The 22740-nt window shown below is 35.0% G+C and overlaps 3 protein-coding genes across 4 annotated transcripts; all 3 read right to left on the minus strand.

Annotated features, from left to right (window-relative positions):
• Positions 1-670: 670 nt before the first annotated feature.
• On the minus strand, positions 671-2493 carry LOC131652521 (cytochrome c-2). The gene is made up of 3 exons (XM_058922397.1): positions 2237-2493; positions 1148-1281; positions 671-1026 (listed from the first exon to the last, which is right to left on the minus strand). Exons 1-3 carry the CDS (start codon positions 2346-2348, stop codon positions 931-933), a joined length of 342 nt encoding a protein of 113 aa, XP_058778380.1. The 5' UTR covers positions 2349-2493; the 3' UTR covers positions 671-930.
• Positions 2494-4218: 1725 nt separating this feature from the next.
• LOC131650369 (histone H1-II-like) lies at positions 4219-4650 on the minus strand. The gene has a single exon (XM_058920082.1). The coding sequence runs from the start codon at positions 4648-4650 to the stop codon at positions 4219-4221; it is 432 nt and encodes a 143-aa protein (XP_058776065.1).
• Positions 4651-10117: 5467 nt separating this feature from the next.
• LOC131652522 (uncharacterized) lies at positions 10118-19414 on the minus strand. 2 transcript variants are annotated; one of them, XR_009298731.1, is made up of 14 exons: positions 19119-19414; positions 18951-19035; positions 18791-18861; positions 18420-18534; positions 18247-18326; positions 16869-16953; positions 16687-16767; positions 16335-16429; positions 16169-16219; positions 12520-12600; positions 11671-11743; positions 11496-11573; positions 10565-10676; positions 10118-10482 (listed from the first exon to the last, which is right to left on the minus strand). XR_009298731.1 is itself a non-coding variant. In XM_058922398.1 (13 exons), the coding sequence occupies exons 1-13, from the start codon at positions 19220-19222 to the stop codon at positions 10638-10640; spliced, it is 1038 nt and encodes a 345-aa protein (XP_058778381.1). In that variant the 5' UTR covers positions 19223-19414; the 3' UTR covers positions 10118-10637. The 2 variants fall into 2 exon arrangements, 1 of the variants encoding a protein (XP_058778381.1); XM_058922398.1 differs by having other exon boundaries at positions 10118-10676.
• Positions 19415-22740: the final 3326 nt, after the last annotated feature.

A 22740-nucleotide genomic window follows, 5' to 3' on the forward strand; every position in this document is an offset into this window, starting at 1 on the left:
TCGCCTGTAGAGGCAAACTAATCATTGAATACTTTATCAAACAAACGTCGGTCAGTCTTATCCTTCAATTGAAACCCCTTATTAGTAAAATTGTATGCTTCTATTATCATGTTTTCATACTCTTGAAGGATCATAATGGGATTGAGATGAGGTGCATAAACAAAACAAAAATCACTACTGGTGTCTCAGTCTTCCCAACAACTGGTTACGGGTTACAAACATCATCGTGTAAATTGATTTGAAAAGAAATTTGCCAATTTCATGTTCTACTTAAATTTATGAGATTTGGAAGGATGCATTTTTTCCGGGGTGTTGACAAGGTGAAAGTTTTGAAAAAGAATATTGTTAGAACAGAAGACGTTTATTAAAAAGGCAGCAGTTACTTAAATAAGAAAACAATTATTTAATAAAATAGTTATATATCAGCGGAAAGTAGACAAATAGAGGACATTGGATATGTTGATTGGTTTGGGAATCACTTGGCTCTCTAAATCCTAGTGGACTTACCTAAGGTTATTTTCTGTTTGTTATGTTTCTATTGGTAGTATTTCCTTATTTCCTCTGTATTCTATCTAGAAGTTCCTAGAGTATAATCAATAAACATTAAAGTATTAATGTTGTTTCAGCTAAGCATGTAACTTATACAGGACAGTAAATAAAGCCAAGCACGTAAATAAATTGTGCTTCCAATTAAGCAAATACTGTTTCAATTCTCAATAGATAATTTGATTGAGCGAACTCAAGCCAACCAATATGGCAGCTTTTAGAGACGCAATGCAAAATGAACAAAATAGCATTGCAAACCAATGTGGCCTACATTATTTGCCAAAAATACAGTACTAACTGCGCGGCAAAACTAAATATCTGAAAAATTAAATCTCCAGAAGTTCAAAATCACACTGTAAAATTGAATGTATGGAAATATAAAAATCACTGGGCAGTGGCTTCCTTCAGATATGCAATAAGATCAGCGCGTTCTTGAGGTTTCTTAAGACCAGGAAACACCATCTTAGTCCCTGGAATATACTGCACAAAAGCATGACATACACAGATCAGTTACATAGTGGTGAAATCGCATTTGTTGTATATTTCATCAGGTTGATTAATAGCCAATGAATATAGAAATACTACTAGATTGTAATTGTACCTTCTTGGGATTAAGCAAGTAATCATATAAAGTCTTCTCCTCCCAATTCACAGCCATGGCCTTATTAGCTGCTGAGTAGGAATATCCTGGAGTAGTGCCTGATTGCCTTCCAAACAAACCATTCAGATTGGGTCCTGAGATTGTCACCAAGGCAAATATTTTAGTCTTAATTCATAATCACATTATTCAACAAGTTCATACACGCAACACAAAAATAACTTAAATTATGGAGATTATGATCAAACTCAGTTCAGCAAAAGCATAATGAATGAGGTATTCTGAAATTATGGAGAAAACAAACTTGTGACAATGACATTAGGCTATAAACAGTCTTCATACATCAATAGCAACAATATTGTAGAAAAATTGCAACGTTAATAAACCTAATAATCGAATATTGAAATAACTATTATTCGTTATATCAGACTGTTAATGTAATAATGTCAACTAAGGTTTTAAAAAACGGTAGCGTCAGTCGGTCTGCGGTATGAACTAACCACAGTTTATTGTTTATCACAAAAAAAAATAATAATAATAACACATATCATTTAATATGCAGGATCTACAAGTGCTGAAAACAGATATCGAAGAATTCACAATATTGTCCCAGTATACAAAAGCTTTAATAATCTCTGTTTTGAAAAAGTTACAGAGCAAATCCATAAAATATTGTCCAAATCCACCAAATTGTAAATCAACAGTATCCAATTTAATGTATAATTAAATAATTACATTTTTAATGAGATCCAAATCAGATTTAATTATCGAATACAACACGGAAAAAAACGGTTTCAAATCAACCATGATGAAAAAAATTAAAGAATATAGCCAGAAATTAATCAAAAATATATAATGAATCCACGCATTAACAATGAAGAATAACAATAACAATTACAACACATCAACCCAAATTGTGTAACTTACCTATTTCCAAAAAAAAAAAATTGTGTAACGAATGAATAGAGAATAATTACTGTTAAAACAGGTAGATCTAAGGCTTATACTACATAAATAAATTCAAAAAAAAAAAGAAAAGAAACAGATCAAAATAAAATTCAAATCAAAAACGAAAAAGAAAATCGATCTAACCTTGTTTGTGGCCGGCACCTTTTTCTACGGTGTGGCACTGAGCGCATTTGGTTCGAAAGATTTTATCTCCGGCTTTGGAATCACCGGGAGGTGCTTGTTCAAACGACGCCATTGCTTGAATTCTCCGCAAAGAAAACGAGAGTTTGGTATTAGGTTTTGGGTTGGGCGAAACAGAAGAGAAGGAGAATGGGAGTATTTATAATAGGAAGTTGCGTAGCTGCTGCGTTGGAAAATGGAACGCGGTTACCACGGTGCATGCAATGCATCTTAGTCCGCCCTAACATTTTTGTTGACGTGGATCGCTTTTGGTTCATCAAATTCTTTTTCTTAGCGTTAGCGTGGGGCAAAAGCCATGTTTGGTATGTGGTTTTGGGTGGGCGTTGGAAAGTTTATGTTCGTATTTTTATTCTGCATGTGAAGGCTATGATCACAATATTCTTGCGCATAATGATAATAATAACATTTTTGGTATCTTGACACCCTTTCTTAGGTCAATATCTATATCATATATATTGTTCATTGTATTTATCTGAACAGTATTATTTTTATAAAAAAAAATTATTTTATAAGACAAAGGTAAAAAAAAAAATAATAATATTGTGTATTTAATCAACTTTACCATTGTATTAACCATAAAAATATGCATTATTAACCTATTATTTTACTTATAATTTATTAACCACATTCACTACTTTATTAACTAATAAAATAGATATTATTAATCATGTTTTGACACTAGATTATAAATGTAGTATATATCAATTTTTACAATTTATTAACCAACTTTATTTTACTATTTAATTTTTGGGTTAAATACACGATCCTCTGCCATTAGAGCCAGATTCGGTTTTGCCTCCCTGAAGTTTTTTTTATGAAGGCACCCTTATAAAAAATTTAATCAAATTTCATCATACGCTTTTACTCCTCCTGCTGAATGGGCGTTGACCAATTGGCTTATGTGGCAATAACATTTAAAATTATGTATATCTCAATCTAGGGTTTTTTCCCCAAACTGTTCCATACTTGCCCTCTTTTCTGGAAATTCTCCTCAGATTCTCCTACACTCTTCTTTGTTGTTCTTCTTCGTCCAGTCAATCGGAAGAATGGTAGGATGCAGTTCGCGTGGAAGCAGTATTGATTCAGTCTCGTATCCTGATTTGCCAAGATGTGGCTGTGGTAGAGCAATGAAGATACGGGTCGCCAAGACAGTGCAAAACCGCAATCGTAAGTTCTGGAAATGTCGAAATGCTGGGGTGAGTTTGTTTGTGGATTAAGTGTCGAAAATTCTTAGCAAGTGTTGATTTTTATTGATGCTAACACAAGTGTAATCGTTTTTTTGTAGACTGTTAGTAGCTGTGAATCATTCCTATAGGATGATGAAATTGGAGAGTTCAACAAAAGGGAAACTGTCATTCATCCATTTTGTAAAAAGTGTGAGGTACTAGAACTGAAAGTGGAGAAATTGAAGACGAAGCTTGAAGCTCATAGAAGGAATAATATGCAGCTTAAGATAGCATTAGTGATGTGTTGTTTGGTTGTTGGTCTGTTGTACAAGTCCATGTAATTTTTAGTTTGAAACAAATTCTGCTAAGCATTTGTTGGTCTGTTGGAAAGAAATTATGCTATAGCATTTGTATAATGTAATTATGAAATTATGCTATTGGAGGGAAGTTATGATTCTGTCAAAACTACAAATTGTAATGTAGATTGAATCAAATTATAATGTAGATTGAATCAAACTATAAATCTGATTTTGGTTAACATTATATTAAGTTGTTAACAACATATACAAAGTACTACCAAAAGTGCGCATAACACTTGACATTACAATTAAAGCACCAAAAGTGTGCATAACTTAATTGTCAAAATAGAAGTGTGCATAACACTTGACATTACACTTAAAGCATCAAAAGTGTGCATTCTACTTCATTGTCAAAATAGAACCAAAAAGTGTGCATAATTTACTGTCATAGTATGAAACATTACATAATACTTTTACAAATCATAGATTTCTTCTTTGGAGTCTTTGGAGCCTTCTTAGGTGTACTTGCTGGAGCCTTCTTAGGAGTAGTATTTGGAGCCTTCTTAGGAGTAGTCTTTGGGGTCTTCTTAGGAGTAATCTTGGGGGACTTCTTAGCAGTGATCTTTGAAGCCCTACTTGTAGTCTGTGAGGCAATGTTGTCCTCTTCTTCTGTCAAGCAGAGAGGTTGGTCTGGGTCAGACTCAGGACCTTTGAAAGGTTTTGGTTTTTTAAACCAATTTTCCTTAATCCTTTCACTTACCCTCTTTCTCATAGGTTTGGTATCATGTTTGATTTGAGCCTTTCCCTTGTTTTCACTACTAATTTTTTTCACAACTAAATAGATAATTTTCCAAGCTACCATTTGAATTGGAACTGATACATTATCTAACATGGTGGAGAACCACTTTCTGAGGAGCCTGGTGATAGATTGAGTGCTCCTTGAGGCTCATGCCCAAGGGGATAGATCGGTGGGTGATTTGAAGGTTAATCTTACTTCTGTAAATGAATCACTAACTCAAGAGTGGGAGTCAGTAAAAAAATTAACTAAAGAGCGGGATGAGGTGAAGCGATTGTAGGCGAAGCTCAAAGAGACCCTCAAAAAGGTAGAGACATGGTCCAAAGCGCTTTCGCTTTCAAATAACAACCTGAATGAGTCCCTTAAAGCTGCCTTTCTTTCTAAGAAGAAGCTTTAAGAAGATTTGTCTTCCTGCAAGGATAAACTGGTGGATACTTTTGACCAATACTTTAAGTGCACCAAGGATCACGCAGCCTTTTCTCTATCCTGACTTGGACTTGATTCAAATGGACTTATGGGATTTTTGTAGTCACTCATTCCCTTTGGGCTTTGTGCCCTTGGATGCTTTGATACGTTTTATGTTTGATTACTCATGTCTTTAAATGTATCCTTTGGAAGAAATCTTTGAGGCAGTTGTGCTTCTTAAAAAGGGTTTGCGTTCTGAGGCCAAAATTCTAGCTTAACTCTCCTATTGGGCGACAAGTATTCCTATATGAGGATCCCGCATTTTATAGCCTCGTAGGCGGTAATGATTCCTCCACGAGGATCCAGCATTAGATAGCCTCATAGGTAACAAATATTTTTCCTTAAGGATCCAACATGTAATAGCCTTGTGGGCGGCAAGGATTCCTCAATAAGGATCCAACGTAATTCATTGCCACTTGGGCGACAAAGATTTCTCTGTTAGGATCCAGCGTTTAATAGCATCATGGGTGGCAAGGATTTCTCCATGAGGATCCATCATAATCTATTATCATTCGGGCTACAAGAATTCCTCTATGAGGATCCAGTATAATTCATTGCCACTTGGGAGGCAAAGATTCCTCTGTGAGGATTCAGCATTTAATTATCACATCCTGCAAAATTGGAAGAAAGGACTACACAAATTTATAAATAAAGGTGGGGCTCGTCATTAAAATCCCTTGAAAATGCAGCGGAAAATGGTGCTACCCCGTTAAACGAACAATGTTTTCAACATAAAATACACAGTCGACAAAGGTGAAACCTTTCAATAACTAAGAAAAGTGATAACTTAATCAAAGGAAACATGGAATTAATTCTAACAAAGTCTCTGAGTTTTCCACGACATCCTTACCTTATACTCTCACGCTCCTCTAGAACAGTGCAATCGACTCTTCCTCTTTTGGAGGCATCATCTCCTCCCCTTAGGTCTCTACTCTTGGATTCACATCCACAACATTTACTTCTTGCGCATATAGCTGCTGAACATGGGCCACAACCATAGTTTCCCTCTTTAGCCTCAATTCGTCTAGATAACACCTTTGGATGGCCTCCTGATAAACTTGGACAACTTTGACACGCCTGTTAGATAGTTGATACTCCATACACAAGTATAGCACAGATGGGACATCTCCCAAGAGGTTTAAAGTAGGTCGCCCTACAATCATGTTGTATGAGGATGGGTGTATATCACGGGATATCTTACCTTGATCATTTTTTCACTTTCCTCTATCTCGAATACAATCTTCATGGTAGTGTAATTATTTACCTATACCAGTTTTCCTGAGAATCCAACTAGTGAGCCTTAAAAATATTTGATATCATTCAGATATAGGAGGAGTCTCTCAAAGGCATCCCAATAAATGATGTTTGAGGATCTCCCTTGGTCATTAGTATTTGCTTTATTTCCCAATTATCACACCTCACGGTTATGAAATGGGGTCGTTGTCATGGGGATGAATTCCAATAATATCCTTTCTCGATAAGGTGATATCAAATTCTAGTTTCCTTTGTTCCTAGGTCAGGGTTGGCAGGTAAACTTTTTACGGTCATGACTTGGCGCACATATCTTCTATGAGTGAAGCTAGTCTTTTTGCCCCTAAAATACCTTTATGTTATAGTATTGAGGTATGATGCACAGGTTTGTCTTCATCTCCTCTATTTGGCTTCTTGCCTTTCTTAGATTTAGAGCTTCTACAAGGATCTCACCCTTGAGATCTACAATCATATGATGACTGATGGGAGCTACCCTGAATGTATTTCTTCAGATGACCATCTTAGATGAGACGCTCAATCTCCTTTTTTGAGATGATAACAATCTTTTGTGTGATGGTCCTTTATCTTATGAAATTTACACCACCTACTGGGATTAAATCCCATGACTTATAAATTTGGGGATGACAAAAGAGGAATATCATGTGTATGAAGGACCTCATTCCATATCTATTTGGGACTAAAGTTCATGGGGCATGAAGTTCTCCGTAGGCTTCCTGCTCTACTTGAAGGACGTCATGGCCTTAACACGCAAGATATAATGGCTTTTATGTTGCTTCTCTGAAGAATAAGGGTTTCTAGATGTTTGCTACTTATCATCTCTAGCCTTTTAATATGCACTACTCTCATCGCCTTTTATGTAACATTTGGTGTACGTCACTATCTCCGTCACGTAAATGACATGTCTCTAGGCGGGGCATTTATTAAAATGTTAGGCCCACAATCTGTTTTGGAAGGCTCCTATGACCATCTCGTGATTTTAGTGGATGAACTTGTTAATCACCTCATTGAATCGAGAAAGATACTCCCTCGAGGATTCTGAAGGGCTTGGTTAGATGTTGATAGGCTAGCGTTCGACATCTTCCTATGTTTAGTCACCGAGAATTGGTGGACAAACTTCTTTACTAGGTCTTGATAGCTAGTGACTGTGAGTCGTGGCAGACTCTTGTACCACTTCAAAGTGGTGTCCTTGAAGGTATTGGAGATGAGATTTCATTTTAGAGAATCCAAGGATCTGATGATCGCCATGTGTTAATGGAGACATCATGCTTATGGGGATCGCTTCTTCCATCAAACTTTGCAAGTGAAGGCGGCTTGAAACTTTCTGGTACGGGGGAGTCCAAATCTCGTCAGAGATATAAGGCGTCCAAAACACATGTCTTCTTAGTGGGATCAGTCTCCCATTGGCATTGGTGGTGTTTAAAGATGTTGTCCTCCAAAGTCTAATTATGGCGACGAAAATCATCCATAGCAATATGCTTCTCATCTATAGCCTCATGTAGGGGTGGCAAAGCGGGCGGTCTGTCCCGTCATATGCCCGCAAAAAAAAAACGGGGCGGGCAAGCCTGCAAATTGAAATGGGCATAAAAATCTAGCCCGCCTCGACTATTTTTTTATTTATTATTTTTTCATTTTTTAATAGATTTTTTTACATTTTAATTAAATTTTTCACATAGTTTTTAGAATAATTTTTTATAAAGCATTTTTAAACAAATTTTACTTAAAAATATTGCATATATTCACAAATAAATGTATAAAATAAAACCATCAAGAATTAGAATTAGTAGAATTAACTTTAAAAATAGCTCAATTCGACGGAACGACAGGTTTTGGCGAGCGGTGGGCTTTGACGAGACGGGTTATGGCAGACCTAAAATGTCAACCAACCCGCCATTTTTGGCGGGTGCGCGGGTCGGTCCGGCAGACCACAACCTGTTTTACCACCCCTAGCCTCATGATTGTCACCGAAGCTGCTGCTGGTTAAGGTCGCTACTCGCATATACATTATATTGAAAAGGAATGAAGAGGCAAACACCGAGTTGAAAAGGAATGAAGAGGCAAACACCGAGTTGGTCATTAGTTTATGAGTGTGACCATGTTAGTTTTATCAGGCCCCCCACAGTGGGCACAAATTGTACTTGTAAAGGAAAGTACAATGTGGACAACTCTTTACTATGTAGGGTTGTCTATGATGTTTATGGTATTTGACTACGTTTAGGGCTAACCCTAGCTCACGTAGGGTTGTGAGAAGCTATGTGTTATTTTTTAAGAGCGAAAGACTTGATTCATTTTTCAGCCCTAGATCTAAAGTATTTATAGAGGTTCATAAGGCCTGGACAAGAGAACTGAAAAGTCGTTTTCCTTGCATCCATAACTAGAGAACTTATTCTTCCTGAAATCATGGAGGAAACAGTTTTTTGTATTGACTCTCTCTTCATTTATTGGACAAGTGAGGGCTACTTCGATCTGCTCAAGCCCAATGGACATATCATATTTCATGTTTATAAATTAGATTAACAATTTTTATTAAACACAGTAAATTCAATCAATCTAGTTATCTTCTACTTAAGTATTTCAATGGGCTAAGAGAGATATATTTTAACTCGACTAGAAGTTGTAAGTTCGAAAAATGAAGTGGTATTAAAAATTTTATGAAGAATTTTATCGTTAATTGTGATTTTTCCGATTCGAGGGATTAATTCCGCTAAAAAAACCTTATTCATGTAAAAAAAAATCAATTTATCTTCTATCAATTATCAAGCTATAACAGTAACCTTATTCATGTAAAAAAAATCAATTTATCTTCTATCAATTATCAAGCTATAACAGTGTCTGCTTTGGTCTAATTTATCAATTATTTGTTATTTTTAATAAAACAGAATCATTAATTTCCCTTGTGTTCTTGTTAAAATAAAGTTGGAAAAAAAAAAAAACATAGCTATAACATTACTTGCATAAACTATATGTAGATATGTACATTAAGGCTTTGCTTGCAATTTCAAATAAAATGGGTGGATTTTGGATTTAAAAGTAAATCCTCAAACATGTTGGTGAAGATTTAGAATCTAAAAGTGTGTTAAACTTGAATTTTTGAGTTCGAATTCAATAGATGCTAACAATTTATGTATTTGATAGTCCATACAAATTTAATTAGGTCTCAGCTTGAATTAATCGATCCTAAAATCAGATTTTCAAAAATATAAAAAAGATAAATATAAGTAACGATAAACATTAAGCTTGATTATGGAGGTTAATTTTTCTATATAATACACAATCCTCTCTATAAAACAAGGGAAGTAAAAAATTATGAGAAAATGGGTCATGCACTGACAGTGTAAAATATTTCTACACTGTCAACCAATCACCACCATGCATCTAATTAAAACATTTTTTTATTTAAAAAAACTTTAATGACATGGAACATTCATGACTCTCTATTGGATGACAGTGTAAAACTATTTTACACTGTCAGTGCACTACCTTTTAACTCAAAAATTATATCGAACAAAAGGAATATTAAAAGATTTTAAAAAGCTTTTAAAAGTTTAAATAAATTTTTCGAATTCAATCTATATTATTATAATGCTTTCAATATTTTAAGAATATATTACTAATAAACATTCAATCTATTATCAAATCAATCACCACGTATTTGTAAGAAGATGACCATGAGCAAAAGGAATATAGAAGTCAAGAATGTCGTGCTATGGTTTTTCATTTCAAAAGCATATTTTCCTAGCCTGAAGCCCTGAACTGCCTCATTCTTGGACTTCATTGACCAACAATTGGCCAAATAGGCTGGTTGAATAAACTTTTCTAAAAGTACATGTATAAAAAAATAATTTCATTAACTACTAATCTTTTTAACAACTTTTTTATAAACAGAAGTTTACTACCTACTATTACTAGTATGTAAGTTGAATCCCAGACTTCCCTGGGTCTCAGAAAGACGTACTTATAATTTATCTCTTTGAAACTCTTCCATTTAACTTCTCTCTAAACATCGATAAGCTTATAAAAGTTTTCATAAATAAAGAACCATAAGTTTATTATAACTAAAAAAGCTCTTATAATCTAGGCCCTACTAGAAAACAAGCATTCTTTCCATTGTGACTTTTAATCTAGAACCTAATATAAATTAAGCATTTCATCCATTGTACCTAGATAATTTCTTTTGGATCCATTCCGTTGTACCTTGATATGAGATGCCTAAATTAGTTGTTGTAATAACAGATTCATCAGATCATAATCTAAAATATATACTTGCTCCACCTACCAAAATATGTAAGCATTCATAATAATACTACAACTAAAGGAATGTCAGATGATAAAACCATCATCGCCATGATTCACGGTTTTGAAAAGGCGGGCTTGCGGAGGCCAGGTATCTGCAAAATAATTTTATTAAAAATTATATGAACCACATGTCAAGTAGTGTGGCAATCAAATTAAATCTAAAATATCCGCTTAAATATACAGCATATGGTCCAGTATGTTTTTTTTTTTAATTCTATTTAAATTGTTGAAGAGAGCAGCAGGTTAATGAATTGCAAATTATAAATGGCATATTTTTTTATGGCCATCATTCAGATGTCTGCAACTTGAAGAGCTGCGAAATGTCAGATGCATAAACCAACCAATGTAACTCAGAATTTTTGTATAATCAATACAATTTAAAGTGCAAGTGAAACTGCAGATATTGCCACGATGAGCATTTGCAAGATAGGATCAAATTGGGTTTTTCAAAGTACTACGGATAAAGCTATGAAAGGATATGCTGAGGGATGAAACTGCCAACTGGGTAGTTGTACAGATCGGATGGCTAAATAAACAATGGATTGTGAACTGGGCTACATGAAAACAGATATGTGTGTGCGTGTGTATTCGATTTCGGAAGCTTCAGGGGATTATCTGCCCCATCTGACTCTTGTGGCTACTTAGTTTTTTCTGTTTGCCCTCCAATATAACCACCTCAACACCAAAAAAAAATCTACTTTCCACTGAGCTGAGGTTGAAGCTCAAAATTGAAATGCCTATTTTGTGATTAAGGTTACAAACTAAGTAATCCATATAGAATGAGAGAAACCTATCCCGAGTATGGATACAATAAAAAAGAGAGACACAATATTCTTATTATGTGGACAAAACCCTCTAGGTCTTCATAACATTAGTAAACAGCATTGATAAGAAATGAAAAAGATACATACCACGACTCCATTAGGGCCTATTTGATTACGAGAAATAAAGTTGAGAACCAGTGTTGCAAATTCATCAGGTACATCTTCCTAAATATATTAGGACAGAAGATGTTAGATTACAAAATAGTGAAGAAAACCATAAAACAACATAACGAATGCAGCAAGAAACATGGCAAGTACAAACCTGAATAGCATGCCCAGTGTGTCTGACAACTATCATTTGAAACTTCCCTTGCATTTGACCAATTGTGAGAGATCTGTTACAGAAACAGTGCCAATAAAAAAATAAGAACTCCACTTGAACAATTTCATGTGCTCATAAGCTCGGGAAAGAAAGAAGAGAAGAAATAAAATAAAACTATATATAAAGCTATTTTCACCGGGTTATTCATATGAAAAGTTCATACTACTAATTTCCATCAATCCATCTTATTAATCAAAAACAGATCAAGAAAGTTACAATCTACATATCAATGCATACCAGATGAGACTAGGTGAACTAAACATTAATTTCAATGAAGAACATAAATCACATTGCCTTATTGCTAAGAATTTCAATATGAATTCAGGATTGCGCACATAAAATGCTATCATTGTGTACAGCAATAAAGGAACGGAAAGAAAAGGAGGAATCAGTGGAACATAACCTTTTTGCAGGTAATAGTGCATAACAATCAATAAACTAAGAACTACTTAATTCTCCCTCCCTAGTTGAACTTTTCTAGAAAATAAAATCTCCAAAAACATTTAGACAATTATCATTTCCAGATTATACGTTTGAACTGCAGCTATTAATGAAACAACATAAAATTGAACTCGTCACATCTCTGATCACAATTAGCTTTACTACTTAGACCAGACAGTTATCATGAACACTTTTTGGAGGTAAGATATTAAGAAAAAAATTGCATCCAATTGTTTAATTCCACTCAAACTATTTAAACTGATAAACACAAAAGAAAAGGTTTCCGTGGAAACCGTCAAATAAAGTTTAAAGCACTGCCATAAACTAAAACAATTCAAGGGATGTTACTTGTCCAATCTATCTGTTCCTGCTAATAGCAACAGCTTCGGAACAGGACACGACAAAAATATATCTGAGAGGCCTTCGTACCTGAACGGAAAAAAAAAAGTATATAATGTATAATCCGATGATAAAAATTCCATGGAATTTACTTTCAATTTGATAAAATGTGTATCCTAGTTCTATCAGTTTAGAATTGAGTTATCATACTTTGCATAAAAAGGACGAATATCAAAATATAACTCGAATTATGAAAAAAAATGAAAATGTTTGATGAAAAGTTCTATATTTCCAATCCATATCCATGCAATATTAGGCAATTAGCCAACACTGATTCCAGATAACCTCCATCTGCGGTACAGATGCAAGTCAAAACAACTTATCCGGAATTCGTAAAGAGGTTTTACCTCATGCATAAGACACATATTGAAAGCCAATGGTTTCATGAATATTATTAGGTGTTGGAGCTAATCGAGTTAGTTGTTAACGTATTGAGGGAGAAAGAGAAATATGCAGATTAATAAAACTATATTGAACCTTATTACCGAAGAGAAAGCAGCATTCCTTATGAATACTTAGTGAACTCTTAATCCTCATTAAACAAGAAAACATATTGTGATATATAACGTGATAAGGAACTAAATGGAAGGTAACTCTTAGTTGGTTTGTTAACGATAATGAATTACTTAGTCAGTTAGTTAGTGTGAGATGAAAGGCTAAAAAATAAATAATAGAAAGGAGAGATTAGATAGATGATCTTTGGTCTTGTAAAGGGCTTAGAGAATTACTTAGCTAGTTGGTGTGAAATTAAAGGATATAATAAATAATAGAAAGGGGAGACTAGATAGATATTTGGTTTTGTACAGGGCTTCGAGAGAGGGAGAGAATCTGGTCTTTTGAATAACTGGAGTGTAATATTATTTTCCATCAATAAACACCAATTCTACAATAATATAATCTGATCTGGCTGACAGGCTCCAATCAACGTGTATCACAGCTCCAATCTTGGAGGGGTGGGGGGATTTGGGGTGGAAGACTTCAAGACTGAGGCCAGTATTGATGCGAGCGACGATGCCTGTTGGTGGCTAATCAATTTAGATCAGTATTCTGAGGCCATTTGGAGTGTGTGAGGAAAAGAAGCTTTCATGGGTCTGTATGACATTGGAATGAGAGACTCTTTTGATGGTTTTCCTATAGAGCAATAACTGGAGTGCTACATTATACACCTTCAAGAAGGCTGTGCTCATGTGATTCCAACAAGAGCTTGGTTTATCTTCAGGATTGGGATCCAGATCAAGAAAAAAAAGTAAATTAAGATGAACTTCCAAGGATCAAGAATATTGGTGATGATGAAGAATCAATTTGGTTGATAGGCCAAGAATAGAATCAATAACAACAGCAAAATAAAAAGGCCAATATAGTGGAAGAAAAGGCAAAAAATGATCAAGAAGCATTAGACCACCTACTATTATTGTTATTATATTATTAGGCTGCAGATACTATGTTATTAGGCCCCAGCCAACAGTTGTGTTATTAGGCAGTTATTGAATAAGGACAACTGAAGTAAAATCAGTAGGCATTTTATTTGAGGTCTGGGTATTGATTGGAAGCAAGCTCTTGAATTCTTAGAAAGGGGAGACCAAGACTCTAGAATTTCTTGGATAGGAAGTATCTGTTTTAATTTCCTTTGTTTTCTCTCTCATAATTTCGTAAAGTAGATTTCCTATTCTAATCCAAATTCTGTCTCAGTAACCAGAACTATTCAATAAAAGCCAGTTATTTCCTTTATATTTTTATGTTTAGTACCAGTTTCCAATCTAACTTGTTTGTGTCTTGACTAACTTCAATGAATCAGAGAGAAGTCAGCCAAGACCAAGAACAAAAGCCAGTACAACTGCTCCTCAACTTAGTGGATCAAGAATAAAAAGTTAGAAGGTGGGGTGAAGACCGTTGCCCCAACATGAGAGGGGAAGAAAGATTATCTTTTGGGACACACAATACTAGAATGGGATGGAGAGGAGTAATAGCCTAGCCATGGACCTTGAACTTCCATAATTTCAGCCAGTCTGCGCCATCACCAGAGCCACCCAACATGAATTTGACCAGCGAATAAGACAGGGCATTGGCTGCAAAGAGAAATGGGTTTCTTATATACTGATTAATCTTTCACCGATAGAACCAGAAGAGCCAGTCCTTTGTATTAGAACCGCGAGAACCATAGAGAGAGCGTAGGACAAGGTCGTGGCGTGAAAGAAATGCATAGGGCGGTACTTGGGAAAGGAATGATAGGTTAAGTCCAAATATGTACAAGAAGTTGGAATGCTGTAACGAAAAACCAGAATCCTGGGTATCGGACCAAATCCAGCTTGCTGAGAGGGGAGATGAGTTGGTGATATCTGCAAAGATTAGGACTTCAACCAATACAACCATCCCTCTACCATTACCGACCCCACGAAATGAGATTTCCTCAGCAAAGGGTGGCGTGCTATCGAGAGCGGTGAAACTCAGGCCCAAGAAAACATGAAGACCCAAAATCCAGAGTAACAACAAATTTGGGCCATTACTAGAACTCCGGCGGACTGCACTTATGACAAAACCCGAAACCAGGCTACAGCAGGGACAAAATGGGGCCAATCCGCAACTAAGGAAAAACCCGGGCCAAACTGCATTTGGGACTCTACCAGGGCCAGACTACTTTTCTGGGATAGCTGGAGACAACATGCTTTTCAAGGATAGTCGAGAGGAAGGGAGACATGGTGGTGACCTGATTTAAGGCTTCTAAGATAGGCTATAAAAGCGAAAAACAGAAAATCTTATTAACTAGATCGAAATAGAGAAGCAAAAAGGTGGGTGTAAACTGTGCACAACTAACCAGAAAAAAGGATAGTGTGGCTCCTGTTCGGGGTGGTTTTTTGTTTTATGTTTTAAAATTTTCAAAAAAACCAAAACCAGTTTTAATTTTTGAGTTAAGTTACTCTATTTACCTCACCTCATTGTAAATTTATGTATGTGTTTGAGCTCAAGCTACGCCATCACATATTGGAACCCGAAACTCCAAAAAGAAATCTACTGGTTCACTTCACCTCTGGCCGGAACAATGGCGAAACTCACAGGACCACAATGGCAGGGAAAGTACTGGCAAGTTGGAATAGAAAGGCAATATCACTCACTGTAAAAGTTGAAACAAAACTTATTTTTGGTTGAGTTTTAGGTAGAATCTGTTTTCAAATTAAGGAAAAAACCATTTTTACTCCAATTTATCCAAACAGGTTTTGTTTTCAAATTTGAGTTTTAAGACCTAAAACTCACAAACAACTACCCCGAAAGGAACCATAGATAATGACACTGTTGAAATAGAATTCTGAAATAAGGAACGGGTATCAAAATAGTCATAAGAGGATGATATCATTTGCATATCGTGTTGAAGTTATAGGGTTAGTCTTTTAGACATAGAGGTCGAAAAAGAAAAACGTACATCAATAAATTACATTCATATTGATGTGAATGATATGTTGGACCTTATTATAGAGGACAGACACAAATCCTTATTTATTCTAGAACTAGATTCTCGTTCCTTTCACTAGTAAATAAGGAAACAAATCATTGTATTTACTACAAATAATCTTAGTAAGCATGAAAAGATTGAGATAAGACATACCAGCCTTTCCAATACTGTTCAGTCTTTTCCAGCTCTGTCCGATAAACATAACTGTGGCATCAAATCAAGATCATTCCATGGAACCAGCTTGTTCAGATTGGGTAAAGGAAAAGGACTATATTTTGGATTATTATATCGCTGTAATGGCCAGGAGAGAAGTACCAACCATTTCTTTGAATCATCGTATTTTAATGTGGCAGGGACTGATACCCGGGCAGAATCAATATTTCTTAAAGTGCCAGCCCTGACACTCCATTCAATCTGCATACAAGCAGTTTCAACTTCATTCAAAATTCACCAATACAATTGAAACAACATTAAAGCACTGATGTTCAAGCAGTACGTAATAAATTAGGAATAGGGATGACATACAAAATGCTTTCATAAAATAAAAGAAAAAACAAATGACAAAAAAAAAACTACTAAAATAAATAAGATCTAAATGAAAAACAGTTGTGTCAACCATGTAAGGAATAATTTAAAATGCAAATGAAAACGGGTGAGGATACAGAGCTTACAGCTTTTTCAATGCTTGAAAAATGTTGCATCCTATTTGATAGAATTTTCTGCATATGAATCAGTGAAGCCATTGCTGTTCCCTGAAATTCTTGTGACAATCAACATTTTAGTGCCTATCAATGATGAGTAAGTAGTAGTAAAAGCAATAAGGAACTTAAAAATTAGGAAGTTAGAAACCAACCTCTACAACATCCACAACAATCAACCCAGCCAAGGTTGACAATAATTTCTTCGCAGCGACATGCACAGCAATTGACCCTCCCATGCTTTGTTGACGGAGAAAATTTTAATCAATAAATAGTTAATTATACACCAAAATTAATCATCATTTATGTAAGGGCTGTTAGGCCTCTAAGGAAAAATTATGACTTAGCAGTTGTATTATTAGGAACAAAAATTATATTATTAGGGGCAATTACATTTTATTAATTGTGTGTATGTTTAGAATAAATAAGGGAAGATAGGGGAGAGTTTGGCATCAAGGACGTTATTGAGGGGTTAGTGGGAAACACCCAACTCTCACATTTGGCAAGGGGAGAGGTCACGCTCTAGAATCTTGGAATGTCTATGTTTTCTAGTTAATTCCTTGTATACTTTCTGTCATTATTGTATTCTTGTGTATGCAGTCTGGCTGTGAATTATTCTTCCAGAATTGTTATTAACAGTGTTTCTATAGTACAAATAACCACTGTTCAGAACCAGTTTCTATCATAATCTAGTCAGATTAGGTTCGCCAACTATTTCTATAGGAATAAAATCCATTGAAGAAAGAAAATAAAAGTGAAAAACAAAGGCCAACCGATAAAAACACAATTAAATAAAATAGAGACATATGAATATCTGCGCAAGAGAAAATGCAAATGCAAAACTTACTTTATTGTGCAGAATATCTCTAATTGATACCAAGTTCAACAATCACATACAACAAAAAATCAAAACATTTCTACAGCTATGCCTTAGAGTTCTACAGCATGTACATTTTGGTTATGAAAAAAGACATCTAATGACTGTAGAATGATAAATCTAGTAAAATGAAGGGAAGCTGTGATGACGAGGCAGATAAAAAAATGGGAAAACCTTAAAGGTTCTCTTTTATTGTCAACTCAACTTAGTTTGTTCCGGTGATTACTCATCCATCCCCAAAATATTTGTAAAAACCAGAACCAAATTAAATTTCCTTCATTGAACCTCACTTAGTATAAAAATTCGTGACACAACATAAAAATATAAACAACATGCAATATCCAATCTAGCATTGATGATACTTGTCATTGAACAGGACTCTAGACGATACAATATAACTAAAAGACCCTGAAATTTGTCCCCTTATACTGTAACAAATATAAGACGCCAAACTTTTATGTGGTTGCCAAGAGTTATATCATATCATCATCTAATGAAGACAGTAACAGCAGAATTAAAGTTTCAGTGCATTAAATCTAGAAAAAAATAACTACTACATGCTTCACAAAGACGCAAGTCTGTCAACAAAGTGGATCTCTTTGTTCATGAAAAAACAGAGACTGTAAAATAAGATAAGTCCAGTCAAATTAAATCACCTGTGACCAACGAGAATAATTGCAGGAGGCGAATCGCCATATAATTTCTTTATAACAGCCAATACATCATTGCACATGGTCTGCACAAAAGAATGATCACCACTGCAATCACATGAAAATTATAACAAAAACCAGAAAACTAAACTCAGCATACATCTTCACAAACAATGTACCTCAACAGATAAGTCAAAATCATTATCTGTCACCGATTTCCCATGACCTCTCAAGTCCATCGCAACCACTCTAGCTTTCTCCTTAATTATACCGGTTGACACGGAAAATGAAAGCCTGTAATGAAATAATGTGGAGCCTTTTACCATAACGCTAACTTACAATAATTGTTGAAAAAACTGTAGTTCTACATAAATATATCTAAATCCATACCAAGCGTACACACATAAGGTGCTGAACTAAAAGCAGGTTCAAAGCATAATAACTAACAAGTAACAACATTCCAAATTCTATGTTACCTCATGAACAACAAATTAAAAAATTAGTAAAAATTAAAGATAAATTAAGTTACTAAGAAATGCATTAGAATTACCCGGAATAACCACCACCGTGTAAGCAGAAAACAACAGGACCCTCAGTTCCTGCCATGTAAACATGAAAAACCTGAATATAAGTGAAATAAATTGTTAGAAAAAAAAATCAATCTAAATCATAAATCATAATCTAGCATGATATTGATTTTGCAAACTAACATCATTTGAATCCGGAATAGCAACATCGTCTTCTTTGTCAAAGTAATCGGACCAATCTAGCGGTGCGTACTTTTCCGACGAACTCCTACAGTGAATAACCGTCAAAACGAAAAGGAAAACGGAAAACGACGTCGTAGAAAGAGGAAGATCGAGGTGGCGGAAGGTTACTTAGTTGGAGGACGTTGAGGAACGGAAGCGAAAACGGAAGCGGGTTGTGGAGGCAGATCGTCGGTGATATCTTCGGGAAGTGAGGTCATGTGTGATGAATCCATTGAGTTCTGTTTGGTTTTCTATTGCACGTCTCGATCGATCTCGAAAGTTGAATACGATTGAAGATTGCTTGTGTTGTGAAATAGAAGGACCACACTTGCACACTTTTTTGTCTTTTGAAATCCACTAACAAGTTCTTTCTCTGTGGGTCCTATAGTTTCGTTTTCATGTTTCGTGACACCGCACCTTGGTTAAATTGGTACAAAACAATTTAATTTACCTTGTATATGAAGCGGAACTTAGCGGAAGAAATAACACTAAACTTATGTTTTGATGTAAAAAAGAATTTCTTAACCTTTATAACTATCGATATGATAAAATTGTCCTCATGCTTTCGTAGATGTATTTACGGAAGCACTTTTATTTTAAAAAAATTTGGTTTCTTTTGTAGATGCATCTACGGAACCCTTTAAAACATAGTGAAACGTGAAATTTTCTCAATTAATTGGGAAAATCATAATGTTGATACATTTACATAACACTCTATTGTCAAAACCCAAATTAATTAAGTTTAATTAAGGTTTTTCAATTAATTGAAAAAATATTCTGTAGTTACATCTACGAAAATGTTTGATGGATTTTGCCAATAGAGTGTTTCGTAGATGCATCTACGGAACTTTATACGCTTTCGTAAATGCATCTAGGGAATGAAGCAAATTTTTTCAAAATATGGGGTGCTTCCGGATGTGCATCTACAGAAATAGAGGGCAAAATTGTAATTTTGCGTGGTGTATAAGAGACCTATAAAGTTGAATGAGAAACTTTCTATGAAAATTAGTCTTTTCTATTATGAAATACTCCGATAATGAAGAGACATTTTTATTTCGTTTTAATCCATATTGCTTCATTCTATTCTATTTTGTTTTGCTCTGCTTTGTTAATCTTTATTCTTCCTTCTCTCTCTTTCTCTCCTCACTAAAGATGTCTGACACATTAACAAATTACTATCTAGAGCATCAGAGATTATGTTAGGTTTGGTCATGTTTTCAATAATCATACGTCAGTGATCATGTTTCTAGGATCGTGGGTAGTTAATCAATCGCTGCAGAGATAAATAACACCAATGGCAGTTTGAATTCCCTTATAATTCTTGACGGGAAAAATTGGATCTGATGGAGAAAACAGATGTAATCTTTGTTCGGTTTTCATGAAACCCTATAAGTGGTCAACAATGTCGTCCTTGAGCTTGTTGACAATGCAATTGATGCCTAGAGAGTTATTCGTAAGGATGTGAAGAAAAAAGATTTCATGGCTGCGTATTGTATCTAGTTGGCAGTAGATGTGACAAATTTTGATCGAATTTCTCATACTGAATTGACGTAGGAGACATGAGATATTCTTGTTAAGTATTGTGAAGGAAGTGGGAAGGTTAAAAATAGTCAAGTTGTAGACATTGCAAAGTCAATATGAATTACTGCAGATGGGAGAAAAAGAAAATATTGTAGGCTATATGTCGAAAATGCATAATACTGTTCATTTCATGAAAGGTTGTGGTGAAACCCTTACTGTTAAGATAATATTTGAGAAGAAAATATGTACATTAACCTCTCATTTTGATCACGTTATCGTAACTATTCAAGAATCCAACAATCTTGAAATCATGAAATTAGAATATTTGGTTGGTTCGTTAGAGGCACATGGGTTACAGATTATTGAGAAGTAAGGGGTTCAAAATTCGATACAGATCCTACAGGTTCAAACATGGAAGAAACATGGTGGTGCTAACAAATTCAAAGACAAAAGAGACAATACTCAAAGCAAGAAGTCTTGGTCAAACATGCAAAAGCATAAAGTCGGTGATATGACTTATGAGTCCTCAAAAAGAGGAGAAGAAAACTCCTATCAGAAAAAATGTGTGAAAATGGGGTCATTTGGCCAAGGACTGTTGGTACAAGAAAAACAATAGAGCAACAAAGGAAAGGACGAAGGAGCGACATTCATTCCCTTATGTGGGAAGGGTTTTAATGAGGTCCCCTTAATTGTCTTGTTTCAATTTTTGCAAGGTTACTGAGAAGAAATTCTAATTCCTTAAAGTCTTGCCTAAGAGACCTAGTCTTAAGTCTTGTATGAGGGCTTGATAAAAGTCTTGCCTAAGAGGGTCAATGCCTCATATGAAGTACTTCTATTCTCATCAGCCATGCTACATATTACTTCGTCTGAGGGACTTCAAATTCCCAAGTTATTTAAATTGTTCCCTTGATTGACTTAGAATTTCATTAGACGGGACCAAGACATACAAATCTGGCCCTAGAGGCTCGACTGAAATCTTGCCTGAGAGACTTAGTCTTAAGTATTGTCTGAGGTCTTGATAAAAGTTTTGTCCAATAGGGTCAGTACCTTGCCTTGTGGACTTATAGGTTCATCAACCATGTGACATATTACTTTGCTTGAGGGACTTATAGTCTCATCGACCATGCTATATATTAGTATGTCTTCGCTAGGTGGTTTGCTTAGATAAAATTGTTCTTATCATTATTTGGCACTCCTTGGTATGAACTATTAGAAAATGCCAAAACAACTTAATTTTTTCAAAGAATGTAGATCGACGTGGATGATATGGAATATATGTGCATCTCTCTTACCCGAAAATGATATTTTGGTAGGTCACCGACTTACTTATGTTTTTCCCGCTAATTAGCTTACAAACCCTTTATGGTCTCTCGATAGGGATTCAAATGTGTGCCATGGTTTTCTTGAGGTTGTGGTCCTAAGTTGCTTTTTGATGATATTGTTATGTTAATGGTGATTATATTTGCCAAGCTCTAATATGGTTCAATTGGTGGTATGATGATGCTCAGACGTTTAGTTCTTGGTGGTATGATGATGCCTAAACGTTTATCACTCGGTGGTATGGTGATGCTTGAATGTTTGATTCTTATCTATTTATCTCTTTCTCTTCTTTTACATTTCCTTTTTTTTTTGCTTGTTTTTATGAGACTGTTGTGTACTTCCTGTGTTGTCTTTAACTCTTTTGTAATTCGAACACCTTAAAAAATATAAACCCAACTGTTTGTAAGCTTATCTAATTATAATGTTAACCAAGTTAACTTGACACATCAAACCTCTTTTACGTTGTAATTTGACACTCTAGCTTAAATGACTATCAAATTGTCTTGTTATTTGTTTATTCCCTTACCATCATTATATAAAAATGTGACAATTAATAAAATGTTTATAACTTATGAAATAAATTTTATAGATTTTGAAGTTGTGGATGTTTTTTTGACGCTACTCGAGGGTTATATAGATTTTGAGACTGTAGATGCTTTTTTCAAACGCTATTCGAGGGTAGTGTTTTAAAAACTAGACCGGACCGGTCGGTCGAGACAATGAACCTTAAACGAGTGTTATTGGTTCATTGGTCGAGAGTACATTCCTTAATTTGTGTGGAAAAACCTTAAACGACACTCATTTTAAAATAGAGGGAGTGCTATTTTATTGATTGTGATTACTATGTTTAGAATTGAATTTAAAGAACGAATTTGTGAAGTTATGATATTTTAAAATTTTATAGGTGTCG

Source organism: Vicia villosa, linkage group LG2, assembly GCF_029867415.1.
Source record: "Vicia villosa cultivar HV-30 ecotype Madison, WI linkage group LG2, Vvil1.0, whole genome shotgun sequence".
In the NCBI taxonomy this organism is placed as follows: domain Eukaryota; kingdom Viridiplantae; phylum Streptophyta; class Magnoliopsida; order Fabales; family Fabaceae; genus Vicia; species Vicia villosa.